Source organism: Trichosurus vulpecula, chromosome 3 (genome assembly GCF_011100635.1).
Source record: "Trichosurus vulpecula isolate mTriVul1 chromosome 3, mTriVul1.pri, whole genome shotgun sequence".
NCBI classification, from domain to species: domain Eukaryota; kingdom Metazoa; phylum Chordata; class Mammalia; order Diprotodontia; family Phalangeridae; genus Trichosurus; species Trichosurus vulpecula.
This window is the reverse complement of record NC_050575.1, coordinates 46,130,494-46,149,910: the sequence shown is the minus strand read 5'-3', so window position 1 is coordinate 46,149,910 and position 19,417 is coordinate 46,130,494. Positions and strand designations below refer to the sequence as shown.

Genomic DNA, 19,417 nt, shown 5'->3' with positions numbered 1-19,417 from the left:
GCCTATTTTATGGTTCAGCTGTCCATCTAGGTGAATAATGGGGAGAGTCCTATATTTTAAAGATCCATGAGAAAGAACATTATCACCATAGATACATCATCTTTATTAACATTATTAATTATTAGTGTCCATAGTAAACAACTTAAAGAGGTATTCCTTGGTCTCAAACCAGTGTCTTGAGTTATACTGGTCACCAGGAGAAAGGGTAAATATCTTTGGGTCCCACTGATAAAGGAAGTCAGGTCAATTTCCAATGCCCCACATGCTGTCAGATAAGCCCTGAAAGAGGCAGTGGTGTCATAATATGGTTTTCCACATTTTTCAGTTAGGGACAATGAATCCCAATATTCTAGTTCTGAGACCTAGGGACCAATTTAATCTAAGTAGGGTAATTGAATAATCCAAGTATGTATAGCTTAGGTAGCTCTCCATCAATAATTTCTGCTTCTGATTTTATGGCTGTTATACTCCAATTCTAGTAATAGGGCTCATGGAACCTTAGAATTAGATAGAAACCTTAGATGTCACCTGGCCAGACCCTTTAGTCAACTGACTTGAATCCATCAAATATTGGAAATATACCATGTGCAAGGAACTGTGTGCTAGGTGCTGTGGACACGACGACAAAAATAAAATTTCCTCTTCCTCTTATTCGAGGGTTCCTACTGGAGGGGAAACAAGTACAAAGACAAGTATACCAAAGATAACCTGAATAGTAACAAGTACAGTTATCAGAAAGGCTTCAGGGAGTCTTAAGTTATTTTATAGTAAACTAAAGGTTCTAAGATACAGATGAGGAGGAAGTGGTTGCAAGGCACAGGGAACAACCTGCACAAAGAGGCAAGAGATAGAATTTTGAATTTGAGGAAAAACTTGGTAGTCATGTATGGCTGCTAAGGTATGTGAAAGGGAATACTAATTATGTAATTCTGAAAAATAAGCTACAGCCAGATTGTGGAGAATTTATAATGAATTTTATTTTGGATATATTGAGTTTGAAGGGCCCATGACCCATTCAGATGGAGATGTTCAGGATGTAGTCATCACTGTAAAAGCAGAAACATAAAGAACTTGGAGGCATTTGTGTAAAGATGGTAACTGAACCCATGTAATAGTGGTCAAGAACAGTGTTATGGAAGTCAAAAATATCAAGAAGGGGTTGGTTAAAAGCTAGAGAGCAGTCAAGTAGGATGAGGACTGAGTAGAAGACACCAGATTTAGTTGGTAAGAGATTATTGATAGTTTTGGAGACAACAGTTTCAGTTAAGTGGTGCAAAAAGAAGCCAGACTGCATATAACTGAGGAGTATTGGTGGAGGTAACAAGTGTAGGACCCAGTTGAAATTAATTAACTAATTTGTTATGGACAGTAAGCTTTACCTATGACTTTAAGTGTTATCTGGAAGCACTGGAGTAGAAGCAAAGGTAGAAGGTAGTGGATGGGGTAATTCAGGGTGAGGTATGGGGGCATGTGAGAGCCAGGGTAGAGGAAAAGAAATAGTTTAACCTATACATGTGAAAGAAGGTGAGGCAAGAGTGACAGACTAGAGGTAGCGGAACTACTTAGAGGTAAAAGAAAGTCTAATTTGAGCCTCTTGAAGTCTAAGCATACACATGATTTCTGATTTTATGTCCCGTAAAGCACACAATAAAATGTTAAAAAGGTGGATTTTACAAATCTTTTTGAGTATCATACTCACATTTTCTCCTTCAAGAAGTATGAAAAGCTCATGATTTTCTTGATGCAATTTGCTTCCTTCCCCTATATAACCTGATCGGTCTCAATTTCCCTGACACACCTTCCTGGTCAAAAGACATAACATAAGAAGTCCTAGTCAAGTCTAAGAAATCTAGACCTCTCAGATTTGGCAGGTGTCTGAGACCATGTGAGTTGTCATACCCTGACGATCGACCAATAAATTTCAAGATGGAGATGAGGGGCTCAGTGTTTATTAAATGCCATTGTATCCTTGTAGGTATATTCTTATTGTTAGGGCAAAGAAAATTTCCTTTGTCAAATGTTCAGCAACTTGTTCAGCAACAACTAAGAGGGTATGGGTGTTTAAGTCCTTCCTATAACAGAAAGGTTTACGGATCAAAGATCAGAATTGAAAACTAGCTATTCATACTGTTGACTAGTCAAAGGTTGATTTTTTTTTATCATTGCACAAATCTGATTTTAGAGAACTAGCAAAAGATATTTAGTCACTCTAAAAGGAAAGCTAATAATTCATTTTTGGCAAAAATAAACCTTCATAGCCATGTGACTGTTATGCTACCATTATTATGGCACCCTATATAAAAAGGGGAAAAAAGAGCTTTTCCACTTTAAATACTTAAAAAGAAAGGAATACATAAACCCTTTAAGTAGAATATGGATTCTGTTAAAGGGAAGGAAAAGGCTCTTTGAAATAATGAATGATTTTATTTATTAATTAAGCACTGTCAAACACAAGAAATTTTCAGCATGCCAAGAAGGGCAAAGTGAAAATTATAATGCTTCTCCTAACTAAAACAAAGGTCGACCTCAGTATAAAAAGCTTAACTAACAGTAGATGCCCAGATTTTGCATTTTTTGTTCCATATTATTGTTTAGCATTCACATAGTACCTTTATATTTTCAAAATAGTTAAAAAACATTTATTAATCCTCACAACACCCCTGTGAGGTAGGTAAATTTCTTTTATAGCTGGAGAAACTGAGGCAGAGGTTAACTAACATGCCCAAGGCCACCAAGGCAATAAATGAAGTTGTATTTTAAAATCCAGAAGCTATAATCCTATTTCATCAAAGAAAAGTTACACAAAGGACCAAAGCCCAGGTCTTCTTAGCCCATGACAACTATGACAGATGACAAAAAAACAAAACAAAACAACAACAAAAAAAAAACAATAAAGGAATAGCTTAAATGCCATCAGATATATTTAAGAAAGTCAAAAAACATTTAACTAGAAACAATAGTTAGGCAATAGAACGTAGAAATAGATTGTGGAATCACCAGCACTGGAAATATTTGAGAGTGAGATTAAGCATTCATCAGGAATGGTTTAGGAAAATGTAAACAAACCTGCTACAATGCAGGGAAAGTAAACTAGCCAACTCATTAGGTTTTTTCCTAACCCCAAATGCTTTCAAAGGAAAGAATGGTCAAAAAAGTGAGAAAATCAAACTGAACTCAACAAAACTTGAAGCCAGTAAACATAATGGTCATTCACATTATAAAGGTTAAAACCAATTTTAATTTGTGACAACAAATGTTTCTATATACTGATTTTCAACCAAAATCTACCAAATATCTTCATTCAAATCAAACTAGAAGTTGGGGAATCAAGCACCAGGCAGTCAGATAGCATAAACCATAAAGCTAGCTTGATGACTAAATCCAAATCTAAGCTCTGTAATTCCCAATGTCAACTTTGTGCTTCCATATTTTGTAATTAGGTATTTAAATTGGTTTATCTTTGAATGTGTTAAGAGAGAAGAGGTATACCTTACTTACTGTTTTTTTTTTTTTTTTGCAAAGGGACCGGTGTGCTTGGTTCAATATATCACTTTTAAAAACTGAACCTGCATTGTAAAGCCTAACAAATGAGTAGGTTTACTAGAGCAATTGCAAATTTCATAGTGATACAATGACTACATAGTTTAAAAATATCACTGTTATCACTGTTTATTTTACAATAATAAGGATTAGTCTACAAGTTAAGGCAAACATACTAATGCATTTGCTTTTCTTCAAAAATCATGAGAGATCATATAACATCTGTTTTAAAATTTCTAAGAAATGTTCGTTAACTAAAAATAAGCTAAATCAAGATGCTCTGCAAATATACATGAGTAAACAATGCTTTATAGTAACAGTACTGAAACATAGCCAAGGGAAATGTATATCCCATTTGATCAAATGGATAATTAAAAAAATAAGATTGGCAGCTGCATGTAAGTATACTTATAACATGAACATAATCATATTGCCTACTTTGACAAGAAAACAACTTTTGGTTTCTGAACAAGAAAAGTATACAGTGATTAAATAAATGTACATGTGAATATGTGTATTTCTGAGCAGAGTAGCATTATATACTCAGGAATCATTTGAGAGTAGTATTAATCCATTGTCTAAAATCAGAAGATTATGTGCATTTTCTCAGCTGATTTTTTCCTCCAATGCTCTGTAAATGTTAGGAGGCCATCATCATCATCATCATCAACAACAACAACAACAACAGCAACAACAACAAAATAATCCAAAGGAAGGCAGCCCTTGTTAACAGGAACATGGAGTGTAATTTAGGTATCTCCATTTAGCACTGCCAGACAGCTTTGCAGCAGCTGTAAATTACCCTAGAAAATAGAGAAAACAAAAGTTAATGAATTCAGACACGTTATTGGAAAAATACAACTAAAACCATATTTAAAACCTAGAAACCAAATAACATTCAATCTTTTTTCTTTTTTTGGAGAGGGGGGAAGGCAGGGCAGTTGGGGTTAAGTGACATGCCCAAGGTCGCACAGCTAGTAAGTGTGCTAAGCGTCTGAGGCCACATTTGAACTCAGGTCCTCCTGACTCCAGGGCCAGTGCTCTACTCACTGAGCCACCTAGTTGCCCCAACATTTGATCTTAAAAAAAAAATTCAACCCATAGGAAATTGTTTATTCTGAATTATATATTACATTCTTCAACAAATTTTATTAAATTCAAAGAACCATTAAGTCATAAAATTTTAGAACTAGTGGTGGCAAAAACAGGTACCTCTTATTTAAACCATATTGTTTTACAGGTAAGGATACTAAGGTACAGAAAGGTCAAATGACTTGCCCAAAGTCACACTGTAACAAGAGACAAGATTCAAACTCAGGTCTTCTGACCCTCAAATACCACTATACTACTGTACACTAGTGGGATAACCAGAGGGACAAAGAATCAGTTTCTGAATTTTCTAAAGCAATACCTTAGTATACTCCTTGGGTGCACAGTAGGGTGTTCTTTTATACCTATGTTCTTCTATTAAGGGATTTTAACATACATGTCAGTCAGTTAACAAACAATTATTAAGCACCTACTATTTGATAGACAGGCACTGTGATAAGGGCTGGAGATACAAAGAAAGGCAAAAGACAGTCAAGAAACTCATGATCTAATGGGGGAAGACAACACAGGAAAAGAAGATGAAAGCCCAGTTTGCGGTTTCCTTAAATAGAAAATCTGGGAGGAGCTCTCTACTGTCAATTCTCTACCCTTTTCAATCAGACGGAGGAGATATAGGAGTAAGGGGTAGTGAGGAGGTGTAAGTTTAGGGGTTGATGTAATTCTGCAGGATGATGAGATTCTGAGGAAGTTCAGAGTAAAACAGCCAACTGAGTAAATGAAAACACGTTGATGTTCCTTCAAACACCCTATCTTCACGGTTCCCCAACATTCTAACTTCCTCAGTCCTTTAGCTGTTTTCATTTTTTCCCCATATTTTAAAATTTTATTTTTAACATTTTAAAAACGCTGAGTTCCAAATTCTCTCCTTCCATTCAGCCTCCCACTGAGAAGGCAAACAATATTACATTAATTTTATATGCAAAGTCATGCAGAACACATTTCTAAATTCTCTCCCTCTCAGCCCTCCTTGACCCATTGTGAAGGCAAGAAATGTGATATCAGTTATACATGAGAAATCATGTGAAACATATTTCCGTATTAGCCATGTTTCCCCCCCACAAAAAAACAGCAAAAAAAAAATTATGTTTCCATCTGCATTCTTTCTCTGGAGGTAGATATCATACTTTTATTCATTCGTGTGTGTGTGTGTGTGTGTGTGTGTGTGTGTGTGTGTGTCCCACCAATATTGCTAGTATAGAATTTTTCTTCACTCCACATTAAGTTCTTTCTGTGGAGGTAGATAGCATTTTTCATCATAAGTCCTTCAGCACTGTCTTTGATCACAATAGCTAAGTCATTCACAGCTGATTACTGAACAATATTGCTATTACTGTGTACAATGCTCTCCTGGTTCTGCTCACTTCACCTTGCATCAATTAATATAAATCTATCCAGATTTTTCTGAAGACATCTGCCTTTTTGTTCCTCATACTACAACAATTCTATCACAACCATATACAACTTTTTCATTCATCCCCCAATTGATGGATGTGTGCTCAATTTCCAATTCTTTGCCATAATAAAAAAGTTGCTATAAAATATTTTTGGATTCATAAAATAAAATATTCACTTAGCATTTTATATTTCATTCCATTCTGTAAGTGATTCTATTCAGTAAATGCCTGAGCCATGTTTCTTTGCCTAAGGGCAGAAGGGCAGAAGATCATGAGTTCAGAAGTTCAGTGTTCCTCTCTGAGCTATTGTCCCATAAATCACTTTAATTCAAAGAAATATATTATTTCTATACATCTTACTGCCCATGCACAATTAAGAGACAATTGTTATTGCCCTAACAAACCTTGCCAGATGCAAGTGGGGGTCAGGAAATAAGGTCTTATATCCCTGTGACACTAACTAGCCTTGTAGGTGAACATCATCAATGAGCTTTCCATAATAACAAGATGGAAGGAGAGCATGTTGCTAGTCTGATATTTGAGACTTCCATTTAATTCTCTTGTTTTCCATCAGCAACAATATTTTAGAGTCTAACATTTAGACTTTCTATCTGTGATGCTTCCCATAGCTTGTTCTCTTATACTCCCCAAAACTACATAAAAGCTAGTAAGCCCCTACTTCATGGTCTTTTAGCTGGCTGAGGAAGCAAGAAAACAATTTTATTGGTAACTGTCCGCCTTAACAATAAATTGAACAAGTTTGGAACCTTGTGCCTCAGTGTACCTTAATTTAATCTTGACAGTACATATAGGTCCTTTTTCCTTTGATCTCTTTGGGATATTGCTGGGTCAAAGGGTAGGCATAAGCTCCAAAGTACTTTCAAGAATGCTTGATGAGTTCACAACTCCACCAACAGTAAGTTAGTGTCCCAATTTTCTCACAATCTCTCCAACATTTATACTTTTCCTTTTCTGTCATATTAACCAATCTGATATGTCTGTAGTGGTACCTCAGAGTTGTTTTTCTTGGGGAAATTATTATGGCTTGTTTAATTTCTTTTTCTGAAATGAGGTTAAGTATTCTATTTCCTCTTTTGTTAATATGGACAATTTATATTTTTCTGTTTTGTCATATTAGCCAATCTGATAGGTGTGAGGTGTTACCTTGGAGTTTTTTCAATTTGCATTTCCCTAATCAATAGCGATTTAGACCATTTTTCATATGACTATAGAAAGCTTTGATTTCTTCTTCTGAAAAGTGCCTGTTCATATATTTTGACCATTTATCAAGTAGGGAATGATCCTCTTAAAAATCTGATTAACTTTTCTATATATCTGAGAAATGGCAGCCAAGAAGGCAGAGTGAAAGTAGGGACATATCCGAGCTCTCTTACAAATTCTTTCAGTGAAAGTGAACCTGAAAAAACTTGAGAGAGGTAAAACCCACTAAGAGATAGACTGCAGCAGATTTCCAGCCCAGGAGAGTCAGGAAGGTAGATGGGAAGGATCTTTTGCACCGGGCTGGGAGAATGCTGAATGTGCGGAACTATACCCAACCATACTGGAGTGGGAGCAGGCCTGGTGGGCTAAATCACCAACAACAGGGGTGAGTACCAAGCCTCTCGGTGTAGGACAGGAGTCTGTTGGGGCTGGGTGAGACAGAAGCATAGAGTCTGTGAGCACCAGCAGTAGCTACTCCTAGGGCTAGACTAAATATATGAAAGTCACCTCCTTGAATTTTTGGTAGCCATGTGTAAAGTGTAAGTGCTTCCCATCCCTCCCTTGCTGATCTTGAATAACTCAGAGAATACTTCCCTAGGAAAACTCCTGGAATAGTGGAGCCAGAAGTAGGGGCACAGCAGTCTTTTACCTTGGGAAGCTAGGGAGAAGGGTCCTTCTTGCTGTGGTGGAAGGCGACCAGGACAGAATGGGAGGCATACAAGCAAGCCCCACCTCAGGAAACCAGTGTGAGTTCCTGAGCCCCAGGGGAATGGAGCCAGAAAGGGCCAAGGCTCTTTGCACAGCCAGGGGAATTGGCAGACACCAGTGCAGACAATAGCTGGGACCACCCATGGCATGCTGCAGCCTTAGGGGAAGAGGAGATTTCCAGCAGCCAGCCACCCCTCCCCCACACCTCACACCAGGAGCTTCAGTATAACCCCAGGGGAAACACAGAAAGACTTCACCAGCCTTGATCCCTGGCACACACCAGCCAGCTTCAGCTCAGCACCAGGTGAACTGCGGCACTATATAGCTTCTAGCTGAGAAAACCAGAGATCACAACACACGAAACCAACAACAAGGCTCCTAGTTCCCAGCCAAAGAAGCTTGGGAAAGAGCCCCCTGTGCCACAGAAGCAGGGATCCATTTTAAAAGGCAGGAAAAGGGCAACCACTATGAAGAAGCAAACTAGAAAAGTAAAGACCATAGAATCTTACTATGGAGTCAGGGAAGATCAAAATATGAATTCACAAGAGGACATCATTGACACTATACCCACATCTGAAACCTCAAAAGGGAATATGTACTGGTCTCAAGCCCAAAAAGCATTCCTAGAAGAGCTCAAAAAAGATTTTAAAAGCAAAATTAGAGACGTAAAAGAAAAAATGGAAAAAAATTCACCGATGAGTACAAATCTTTAAAAATTAAAATGGATAAGGAGGTACAGAAACTAGCAAGAGAAAATAACTCCTTGAAAAGTAAAACTGGCCAAATGGAAAGAAGCTATTTGAAGAAAACAATGTGTTAAAAAATAGGAATTACTGGTCTATTGGAAAGCCACGATGAAAAATGAGCCTGCACAATAGAACTGGGCAAGTAGAAGTGAATCAGTCAAACAAAATCTAAAAAATGAAAAAATAGAAGAAAACATATAATATCTCATTGGAAAAAGTGACCTGGAAAATAGATTCAGGAGAGATAAACTAAGAATTATTGGTCTATTGGAAAGCCATGATAAAAAATGAGCCTGGACATTATCTTTCAAGAAATCATTAAGGAAAACTGTCCTGAGATCCTAGAACCAGAAGGTAAAATAGTCATCGAAAGAATTCACCAATCACTCCCTGAAAGAGATCCTAAACCGAAAACTCCAAGGAATATTGTAGCCAAACTACAGAACTATCAGGTCAAGGAGAAAATACTGCAAGCAGCCAGAAAGAAACAATTCAAATATCATGGAACTATAGCGGGGATACAACAGGACCTTGCAGCTTCTACATTAAAAGATCAGAGGGATTGGAATTAGATGCTCCAAAAGGTAAAGGAGCCTGGACTACAACCAAGGAACAACTACCCAGCAAAACTGAACATAATCATTCAGGCAAGGAGATGGACATTCAGTGAAATAAAGGAATTTCAGACCTTCCTGATGAAAAGGACAGAGCTCAATGGAAAATTTGATCTTCAAATACAAGACTGAAGACAGGCATAAAAAGTAAACAGGAAAAAAATAAACCATGTTATCCAATAAGGGCAAATTGTTTACATCCCTATATGGGAGGATGATACTTGTTAACCTTGACAATGGTATAGTTATAACAATACTTAAAAGGGATATACACAGAGGGCGTGGGTATAAATTAACTGATGTGATTGTAAAAAAATATAATTAAGGGGTGCAAAGGGATTGTAATGCGAGAAGAGGTAAGGAGGAGGCAGAAAAGGGTAAATTATATCAAATGAAGAGGCACAAAAACATAGTAGAGGGAAATAAGGGAGGAAGAAGAGTTGTGTTTGCAAAACCTTTACTCTCATCAGACTTAGTTCAAGGAGGGAATAACATACACTGATAAGTATAGAAATCAAACTTGTCCTACAGGCAGTAGGAGGGGAAAGGGGAAAGAAAAGGGACAGAAAGGATTAGAGGGAAGGGAAGAAGTAGCAAGGGGAAAAGGGTAAGATTAGGGAGGATGGCTGATAGGGAGGGACTACTGACAGAGGTGGTGGTCAAAAGCAAAACTCTTTTGAGGATGGGAAGGGAGAAGGGAGAAACAAAAGCATAAACGGGGGGAGGGTGGGGTGGGAATAGAATGGAGAAAAAGACACAGATGGTAATCATAACAGTGAATGTGAATGGGATGAACTCTCCCATAAAACGCAAGCAGAGATCAGAATCGATTAAAAACCATAATCCTACAATATGTTGTTTACAAGAAACATATTTGAAACAGAGAGATACACACAGGGCAAAAGGTAAAAGCTTGGAGTAGAACATATTATGTTTCAGCTGAAGTAAAAAAAGCAGGGGTAGCAATCCTCATGTCAGACAAAGCAAAGACAGATCTGATTAAAAGAGATACGGAAGGAACCTATATCCTGCTAAAAGGCATCATAGACAATGAAGCAATGTCATTATTTAATATATATGCAAAAAGTGGAACAGCATTCAAATTCTAAGAGGAGAAGTTAAGGGAGTTACAGCAAGGAAAAGACAGCAAAATTATATCAGTGGGGGACCTCCCCCTCTCTAAACTTGATAAATCTAACCTCAAAATAAACAAGAAGGGAGGAATCATGTGGTAGATCAGAGTGGGAGTGCAAGGAGTGCTTTGCCGGCACACATGCAGCTTTGCCCTGGTTGGATCTGGGTCGTAATCCTGGTTGGCGGTTCCAGGGGGAAGAGGAGAACTGTGGTGACAGAACCTGGGGTGACGGTAGAGTAGTAGAAGTAGCTCTGAAAACAGGAATGCTTGGACCCTAAAGCTTGGGACAAAATACTCTCTACTCTACAAGCAACCATATCCTGACAAAAAAGCTCAAGGGTCAAGTAGTTGGCTGGGAACATGAACAGGCAGCAAAAAAGGACGCAGACTCAGACTACAGAATCTTTTTTTTGGTGACAAAGAAGATCAAAACACGCAGCCAGAAGAAGTCAACAAAGTTAAAGAACCTACATCAAAAGCCTCCAAGAAAGATATGAATTGGTTTCAGGCCATGGAAGAGCTCAAAAAGGATTTGGAAAAGCAAGTCAGAGAAGTAGAACAAAAATTGGGAGGAGAAATGAGAAGGATGCGAGAAAACCATGAAAAACAAGTCAATGACTAGCTAAAGGAGATCCAAAAAAATACTGAAGAAAATAACACCTTAAAAAGTAGACTAACCCAAATGGCAAAAGAGCTTCAAAAAGTCAATGAGGAGAAGAATGCCTTGAAAGGCAGAATTAGCCAAATGGAAAAGGAGATCCAAAAGACCACTGAAGAAAATACCACCTTAAAAATCAGATTGGAGCAAGTGGAAGCTAGTGACTTTATGAGAAATCAAGATATTATAAAACAGAACCAAAGGAATGCAAAAATGGAAGACAATGTGAAATATCTCATTGGAAAAACCACTGACCTGGAGAATAGATCCAGGAGAGACAATTTAAAAATTACTGGAGTACCTGAAAGCCATGATCAAAAAAGGAACCTAGATATCATCTTTCAAGAAATTATCAAGGAAAACTTCCCTGATATTCTAGAGCCAGAGGGTCAAGTAGAAATCAAAAGAATCCACTGATCGCCTCTTGAAAAAGATCCTAAAAAGAAAACTCCTAGGAATATTGCCAAATTCCAGAGTTCCCAGGTCAAGGAGAAAATACTGCAAGCAGCCAGAAAGAAACAATTTGAGTACTGTGGAAATACAACCAGGGTAACACAAGATCTAGCAGCTTCTACATTAAGGGATCGATGATATTCTGGAGGTCAAAGTAGCTAGGATTAAAACCAAGAATCACCTACCCAGCAAAACTGAGTATAATGCTTCAAGGCAAAATATGAATTTTCAATGAAACAGAGGACTTTCAAGCTTTCTCAGTGAAAAGACCAGAGCTGAATAGAAAATCTGACTTTCAAACACAAGAATCAAGAGAAGCATGAAAAGGTAATCAAGAAAGAGAAATCATAAGGGACTTACTGTTGAACTGTTTTGTTCACATTCCTACATGGAAAGATGACGTGTGTAATTCATGAGACTTTTCTCAGTATTAGGGTAGTTGAAGACAATATACATATATATAGACAAAGGGCACAGGGTGAGTTGAAAATGAAGGGATGATATCTAAAAAAACAAAATAAAATTAAGAGATGAGAGAAGAATATATTGAGAGAGGAAGAAAGGGAGAGATAGAATGGGGCAAATTATCTCACCTAAAAGTGGCAAGAAAAAGCAGTTCTGTTGGAAGAGAAGAGCGGGCAGGTGAGGGGGAATGAGTGAATCTTGCTCTCGTCGGATTTGACTTGAGGAGTGAATAACATACACACTCAATTGTGTATCTTGCCCCACAGGAAAGTAGGGGGAAGGGGATTAAAAAAAGGGGGGGGGTGATAGAAGGGAGGGCAGATGGGGGAAGAGGTAATCAAAAGCAAACACTTCTGAAAAGGGACAGGGTCAAGGGAGAAAACTGAATACAGGGGACGGAATGGGATGGAGAGAAATATAGTTAGTCTTTCACAACATGATTACTGTGGAAGTGTTCTGCATAATGATACATGTGTGATCTATGTTGAATTTTTTGCCTTCTTAGGGAGGGTAGGTGGGAAGGGAAGAGGGGAAAGAATTTGGAACTCAAAATTTTAAAAGCAGATGCTCAAAAAAAAAGTTGCTTTTGTATGTAAATGAGAAATAAGATATATAGGGAATGGGGCATAGAAATCTATCCTGCCCTACAAGAAAGTAAGGGGATGGGGGGGGGAGTGTGATAGAAGGGAGGGCTGACTGGGGAATGGGGCAATCAGAATATATGCTATCTTGGAGTGGGGGGAGGGTAGAAATAGGGAGAAAATTTGTAACTCAAAATTTTATGGATATCAGATTTGAATCAGACAAGGTCTGTCTGTTGATGTTTGTAATTTATATTTGCTTTGAAGCTCAGGCTGCTGGCTTTTCCTCCTGAACTGAGTGAATGATATTTGTATGTTGGATTAAAGTAAGATTGTTAACCCTTTAACATTGCTTTCCATAGTAAAGAAGATCAAAAGAACCTGGACTTGTAGCGTTCTGTGAGCTGGTTGTTGTTGGTTTTACACCCCCCACAGCAGCTGCTAGCCGGATTGTTGAAACAAGAGAGCAAGGAATAGTTTACTTGTCAGACTTATGGGGAAGGGAAGAATTTATGACTAAAGAAGAGATAGAAATCATTACAAAATGCAAAATGACTAATTTTGATGACATTAAACTGAAAACACAGGGAACTGAGTCAAAGCATAAGAATACAAGTCATTCCTGAATTGATAAACGGTCAAAGGATATGAATAGGCAGTTTTCAGAGGAAGAAATTAAAGATATCTATAGTCATATAAAAAAATGCTCTAGAGAAATGCAAATCAAAACAACCCTTAGGCATCACATCTCTCCTGTCATATTGGCTAACATGTCAAAACAGGAAAATTATAAATGCTGGAAAAGATGTGGGAAAATTGGAACACTACTGCATTGTTGGTGGAGTTGTGAATTGATCCAACCATTCTGGAGAGCAATTTGGAACTATGCCCAAAGGGCTACAAAAACGTACACACCTTTTGACCCAGCAATACCACTTCTAGGGCTGTATCCCAAAGACATCAAAGAAGTGGGAAAAGGACCCATATGTAGAAAAATATTTGTAGCAGCTTTTTTTGTGGTGGCAAAGAAAGGGAAATCAAGGGGATGCCCATCAATTGGGCAATGGCTAAACAAATTGTGGTATATGAATGTAATGGGATACTATTCTGCTATAAGAAATGAGGAGCAGATGGATTTTATGAGAACCTAGAGAGTCTTATATGATCTGATGGTGAGTGAAGGGACCAGAACCTGGAGAATATTAAACAGAACTACAGATATATTGCTTCTGTGATGTCTACCTTTGATAGACTTGACTCTTCTCAACAATGCAAGGTTCGAAGACAGCTCCAAAAGACTCCTGATGGAAAAGGCTATTCACATCCTGAGAAATAATTACAGAATCTGAATGCAGATTCAAGCAAATTATTCGCTCTCTTTTTTAAATTTTATTTTTGGTTTTCTTACATCTTTCTCATGGTTCATTTCATTGGTTATAATTCTTCTTTACAATTTGATTATTGGGAAAAGAAGTTTAATGTGAAGGTATATGTAGAACCTGTATCAGATTACAGACTCATTAAAGGCACTTGATAGCACTCTTGCGGGGGAGTGCTGGGGGAGGAGAGGGAGTAGAAAATATGGAACTAAAAAATTCGTGGAACTGAGTGTTGTAAACTAAAAAGAATAAATTAATAAAAAATTACTTTTAAAATATGTTGAACTACACGGACGCTTTGTGAAACACATTACAGTAAAAGCAGAGAGCATAACAGGATCTTTTTTATGATGGAAAGTTTACGATGGAGTTTTTTATGATGGAAACATATGTATACAAGTAAAAAATGACTGGCTTAGCTCTAGGTCATTTGCTGCACATGAGAATGGAGATCACTCTAGTGGCTACAGATTCTCTATAATACTTCTGATTTCTAACTAATGCTACCAACCTAGATGCGATAGAGAAGTAAAATGTGCATTGCGTGAAGCTTTGGCAGTCTAATGCCCTGGAAGGAAGAAATGGTTTGATATCTGTAGTGTAACATACATACATACATACATACATACATATATATATACACACACACACACACATACACACACACATATGAAAGATGAGATTTTGTGAAACTTCATTTTGTTTGGGATTATTTATTAATAATAAGTTTCTTACTAGGGTCATATTATTGCACTGTTTTCCATTTTCCATTTATTTTCATGCCCTGAATTCTAAGGGTTTTTGAATTTTAAAAAATACTTCAGAACTACAGCTCTCAATTTTCCATGTGTTTTCTGTCCTTGTATTATAGATGGTATTACTTGTATTCAAAATTATTTAAACCTTTTATTCTTTAAACTTTGATTTCTTTCTGTTTACAATATTCTTTTGAATTTATGATCTTTATGCAGTGTTGTATCTAGTCCTTTCCCTCCACTACCATTAACTCTGAACAATAACAGATATGCAAAGGTTATTGGATTCCACTTCAGAAAAACAAAACTTTAAATATCGCAACAACCCCGTAACTTTGAAAGTAACTCATTGAAGTGGGGGTGGGGCAAAGTCAGAATTAACCAGTTGGATAGAAAATGCCAAGGTTCAGCTAATGGTTCCCGAGAGGGACAACATTTAAAGGTATGTTAAGCATATGTAAGCTCTGCTGCAATTACAATGTTAATGCCAGTCTTACTAATACTTGTAACTTGAAAAAAGATTTAGAAGGTTTATAGGTTAAAGTTTTCTTTAAATCTTCTCCTTTTAATCTCATTTATTTTTCCTCTTTTTAAATAAACACCCAAATTTTTGACAAGTTTTTTTTTTTTTTTAAAGAAATGCTATTGCAAACATTGGATTTTTAGGAAAATCTACTTGGATATAATTTGCTTTAGGCCCTTATATAACAGATCACCTCTACTTTATAAATCAAAATAGAAAAGAGAGAATTTAAAAGAGATCTTAGCCATCCCTAAATCAAGTCTGTTAATCTGTTTTAAAGGGAACTTCATTGTGTAGTGCTTTAAAGACCAAAATGCTCAGTAGTAGACATTCAAAGAATATTAAAAGAAAAACAAAAGTTCAGGCTTATAAACAATGATATGCCTTGAAGGAAACTACTGTTTTTTTAAAAATGCAAAAACTTATAGCGGATGATTGGATGACTCACTTAAATTAAGTGTTTTAGATTATTTTGTAAAGGATTGTTTTTGACAAAACAAAGCAGTTCATGGGATTATTGCTTTTACTTTCCCAGTTTTAATAATTAAGTGCCATTTAATCAGCAACTCCATAATTTATTGTCTAGTGCAGGGCTGTCCAAAATGAGGCCCGCAGTGCGATTTGAGGCCTACCGACAAGTATAGAAATTTACATAAATGCTTTAGTAAATGAAGCTGAGCTACCGCAGAGCTCTCACTAAAATGGCAAATCAAAATATATTGTCTATTGTTTCAATAAAAACCTAAGGTTGGACTGCCCTGGTCTAGTGATAAAATGTTTACAAAGTAAAGATTGAAAGGGAACAATTACAAAGTACAACATGCACCCATGCTTATTGTTGGAATAACTTTAAAATACCACTCTACTTGAATCATTTATCTTGTTGTTATAACATTTGTGAAGTCTGAAAGCTTTTGTATTTTACTTTAACAATAATTAGCATTTTTTAGGTGTCAGTCATTACTTTTTGATTGGATGTATTGTTTTTTATGTTTGGACTTAACTAGAGATTAGTTATAAAACAGTGATGATTTAATGTAGTACAAGAAATGTTCCTTGTAGGTAGAGGTGGTATAATTACAATTAATTAAACATTAATGTTTTCAGAAATTAAATCTTGATTAAAAAAACACTAGAAAATAGGAATGAATGGGGTCTTCCTTAAAATCATAAGTAGCATCTACCTAAAACCATCAGCAAGCATTATATGCAATGAGGATAAGCTAGAAGCATTTCCAGTAAGATCGGGGGTGAAACAAGGATGTCCATCATCACCCCTATTATTCAATTTGGTACCAGAAATGTTAGCTTTAGCAATAAGAAAAAGAAACTGAAAGACTTAGAATAAGCAAAGAAAAAATTAAGTTGTCACTTTTTGCAGATGATATGATGATTTACTTAGAGAATCCTAGAGAATCAAGTCAAAAACTACTTGAAATAATAACTTGAGCAAAGTTGCAAAGAATGGGAAATCAAGGGACTGCCCATCAATTGAGGAATGGCTTAACAAGTTGTGGTATATGAATGTAATGGAATACTATTCTGTTATAAGAAATGAGGAGCAGATGGACTTCACAATAACCTGGAAAGACTTATGTGATCTCATGCTAAGTGAGGGGACCAGAACCAGGAGAACATTATACAAGATTAGAGACACATGGTACCTGTGATGACTAACTCTGATAGACTTGACTCTTCCCAGCAAGGTTCTAAGACAGCTCCAAAAGACTCATGATGGAAAAAGCCATCCATATCCAGAGAAAGAATTACACAGTTTGAATGCAGATTGAAGCAAACTATTTGCTCTTTCTTCTTTTTTTTTTTTCCTTTTTTGGCCTTGTTCCTTCTTTCTCATGGTTCATTCCATTGGTTATAATTCTTCTTGACTATTGTGAAAATAAGTTTAATGTGAAAGTATATGTAGAACCTATATCGGATTACATGCTGTTTGGGGGTGGGAGGAGGGAAAATTTGGAGTTCAAAAACTTGTGGAACTGAGTGTTGTAAACTAAAAATAAAAATTAAATTAAAAAAAATGAGACTTTTATCAGATAAATTTGCTGTAAAACGTTTTCCCCAGTTTCCTGCTTTCATTCTAATCTTGGCTACATTGGTTTTGTTTGGGCAAAACTCTTTTAGTACTCATTTTGACCATACCTTGGTATACAGTGTGAAAAGTTCATCTATACCTAGTTATTGCCAAACTGCTCTCTAATTTTCCCAACTTTTACCAAATATTGAGTTCTTGTCCCAAAAGCTTGGTTCTTTGCAATTACAGAACACTAGATTACTATAGTTGCTTGTATGTATTGTGTACCTACTCTATTTCACTGATCTACCACTCTATTTCTTAGCCAGTACCAGATTGTTGTGATGATTACTGCTTTGAAATATAGTTTGTGAGATCTGTTACTACTAGGCCACCTTCTTAAGGATCATGTTATCTTCACTGATTCCCTTGATATTCTCGACCTTTTGTTCTTCTGTGTCAATTCTGTTAGTATTTTTCTTAGCTCTGTAATTTTTTGGTAGAATGATTGACATGGTACTGAATAAATAAATTAAAATTAGGAAGAATTCTCATTTTTATTATATTGCCTCAGCCTACCCCTTAGCAATTAATATTTCTGCAATTATTTAGATTTGACTTTATACTTGTGTGAGAAGTTGTTTTGTAATTGTGTTCATATAGTTCCTGGGTTTTTCTTGGCAGTAGACTTGTGACTATTTTTATATTGTCTGCAGTTATTTTAAATGAAATTTCTTTTTCTTCCTGCTTTATTTGGCTGGTAATAAACAGAAATTCTGATCATTTATGCTTTATCTTTATATCCTGCAACTTGGCTAAAATAATAGTTTTAAGCAGTTCTTAACTGATTATATACGATTCTCTGAGTATACGATCATATCATATGCAGTGATAATTTTATATCCTCATTACCTGTTTATATCTTCAATACTGAATAATAGTGATAACAATAATGGACATCCATGCTTTTTAACTTTGATATTCCTGGGAAGGCTTTAGCTTATCCCTGTTACATATTAATGCTTGCTGATGGCTTGACATAGACACTATTTATCATTTCAAGGAAAGCTTGATTTATTTCTGTACTTTCTAGTGTTTTTAATAGGAATAGTGTTGTATTTTATCAAAGCCTATACCTACTGAGATAATCATATGATTTGTTTTTTTTTTAAATTGACACGGTCTAGCAGTTTTCCTAATATTGAACCTGTCTTGCATTCCTGGTATAAATCCCACCTAGTCATAATGTATGATCTTTGTGATATACTGCTATTATCTAATTGCTTGTATTTTAATTAAAATTTTTCATCCATGTTCATTAGGGATATTGGTCTTTTTTTCCTTTCTTTGTTTTTGCTCTTCCTGGTCGAGATATCAAATGATATTTGTGTCAGAAAAGGAATGTAGTAGGACTCCACATATTTTTCCAAACAGTTTATGTAGTACTAGAATTAATTGTTCTTTAAACGTTGGGTAGAATTCACTTGTGAATCTATTTGTTTCTGGGTATTTTTTTCTTGGGGAGTTTATTATGGTTTGTTCAATTTCTTTTTCTGAAATGGAGTAATTTTAAGTATTCTATTTCCTCTTCTGTTAATTTGGACAATTTATATTTTTAAAATAGCTATCCATTTCGCTTAGACTTAGATTTACTGGCACATAACTGGGCAAAATAGTCCCCATAATTGCTTTAATTTCACGCTCATTGGTGATGAATTCACCCTTTTCATTTTTGATGTTGGCAATTTTGTTTTCTTCTTTCCTTTCTAAATCAAATTAACCAGTGGTTTATCTATTTCACTGTCTTTTCCATAAAACCAGCTACTGGTTGCATCTGCTACTTCATTTATTTTCTTACATTCAGTTTTATTAATTTCTTTGATTTTCTGGATTTCCAATTTGGGTGTTTAATGATCCAACCATTCTTGATAAAAACTTCACATCATTCAAGAAAAGTCCTCTTTTTCTCAGTCATCCAACTAATGAGCATATAACAAGGAGATCAACAGCAAAAATTTAAAGCACTGATATGCCAAAATATTCATGGCAACGTTTATAGAGGTAGCAAAAACTTGGAAAGAAATGGCATATCCATCAATTTGCAGG

At 36.2% G+C, this 19,417-nt stretch overlaps 1 protein-coding gene across 1 annotated transcript in view; it reads right to left on the bottom strand.

The window, feature by feature from the left end:
- Positions 1-3,220: 3,220 nt before the first annotated feature.
- Positions 3,221-19,417, bottom strand: part of SNX6 (sorting nexin 6) — a 108,099-nt gene continuing 91,902 nt past the window's right edge. The window contains exon 13 of the mRNA XM_036750319.1: positions 3,221-4,343. Within this exon, the coding sequence (XP_036606214.1) occupies positions 4,290-4,343 (54 nt within the window). The 3' untranslated portion in view covers positions 3,221-4,289. The remainder of the gene's footprint in view (positions 4,344-19,417) is intronic.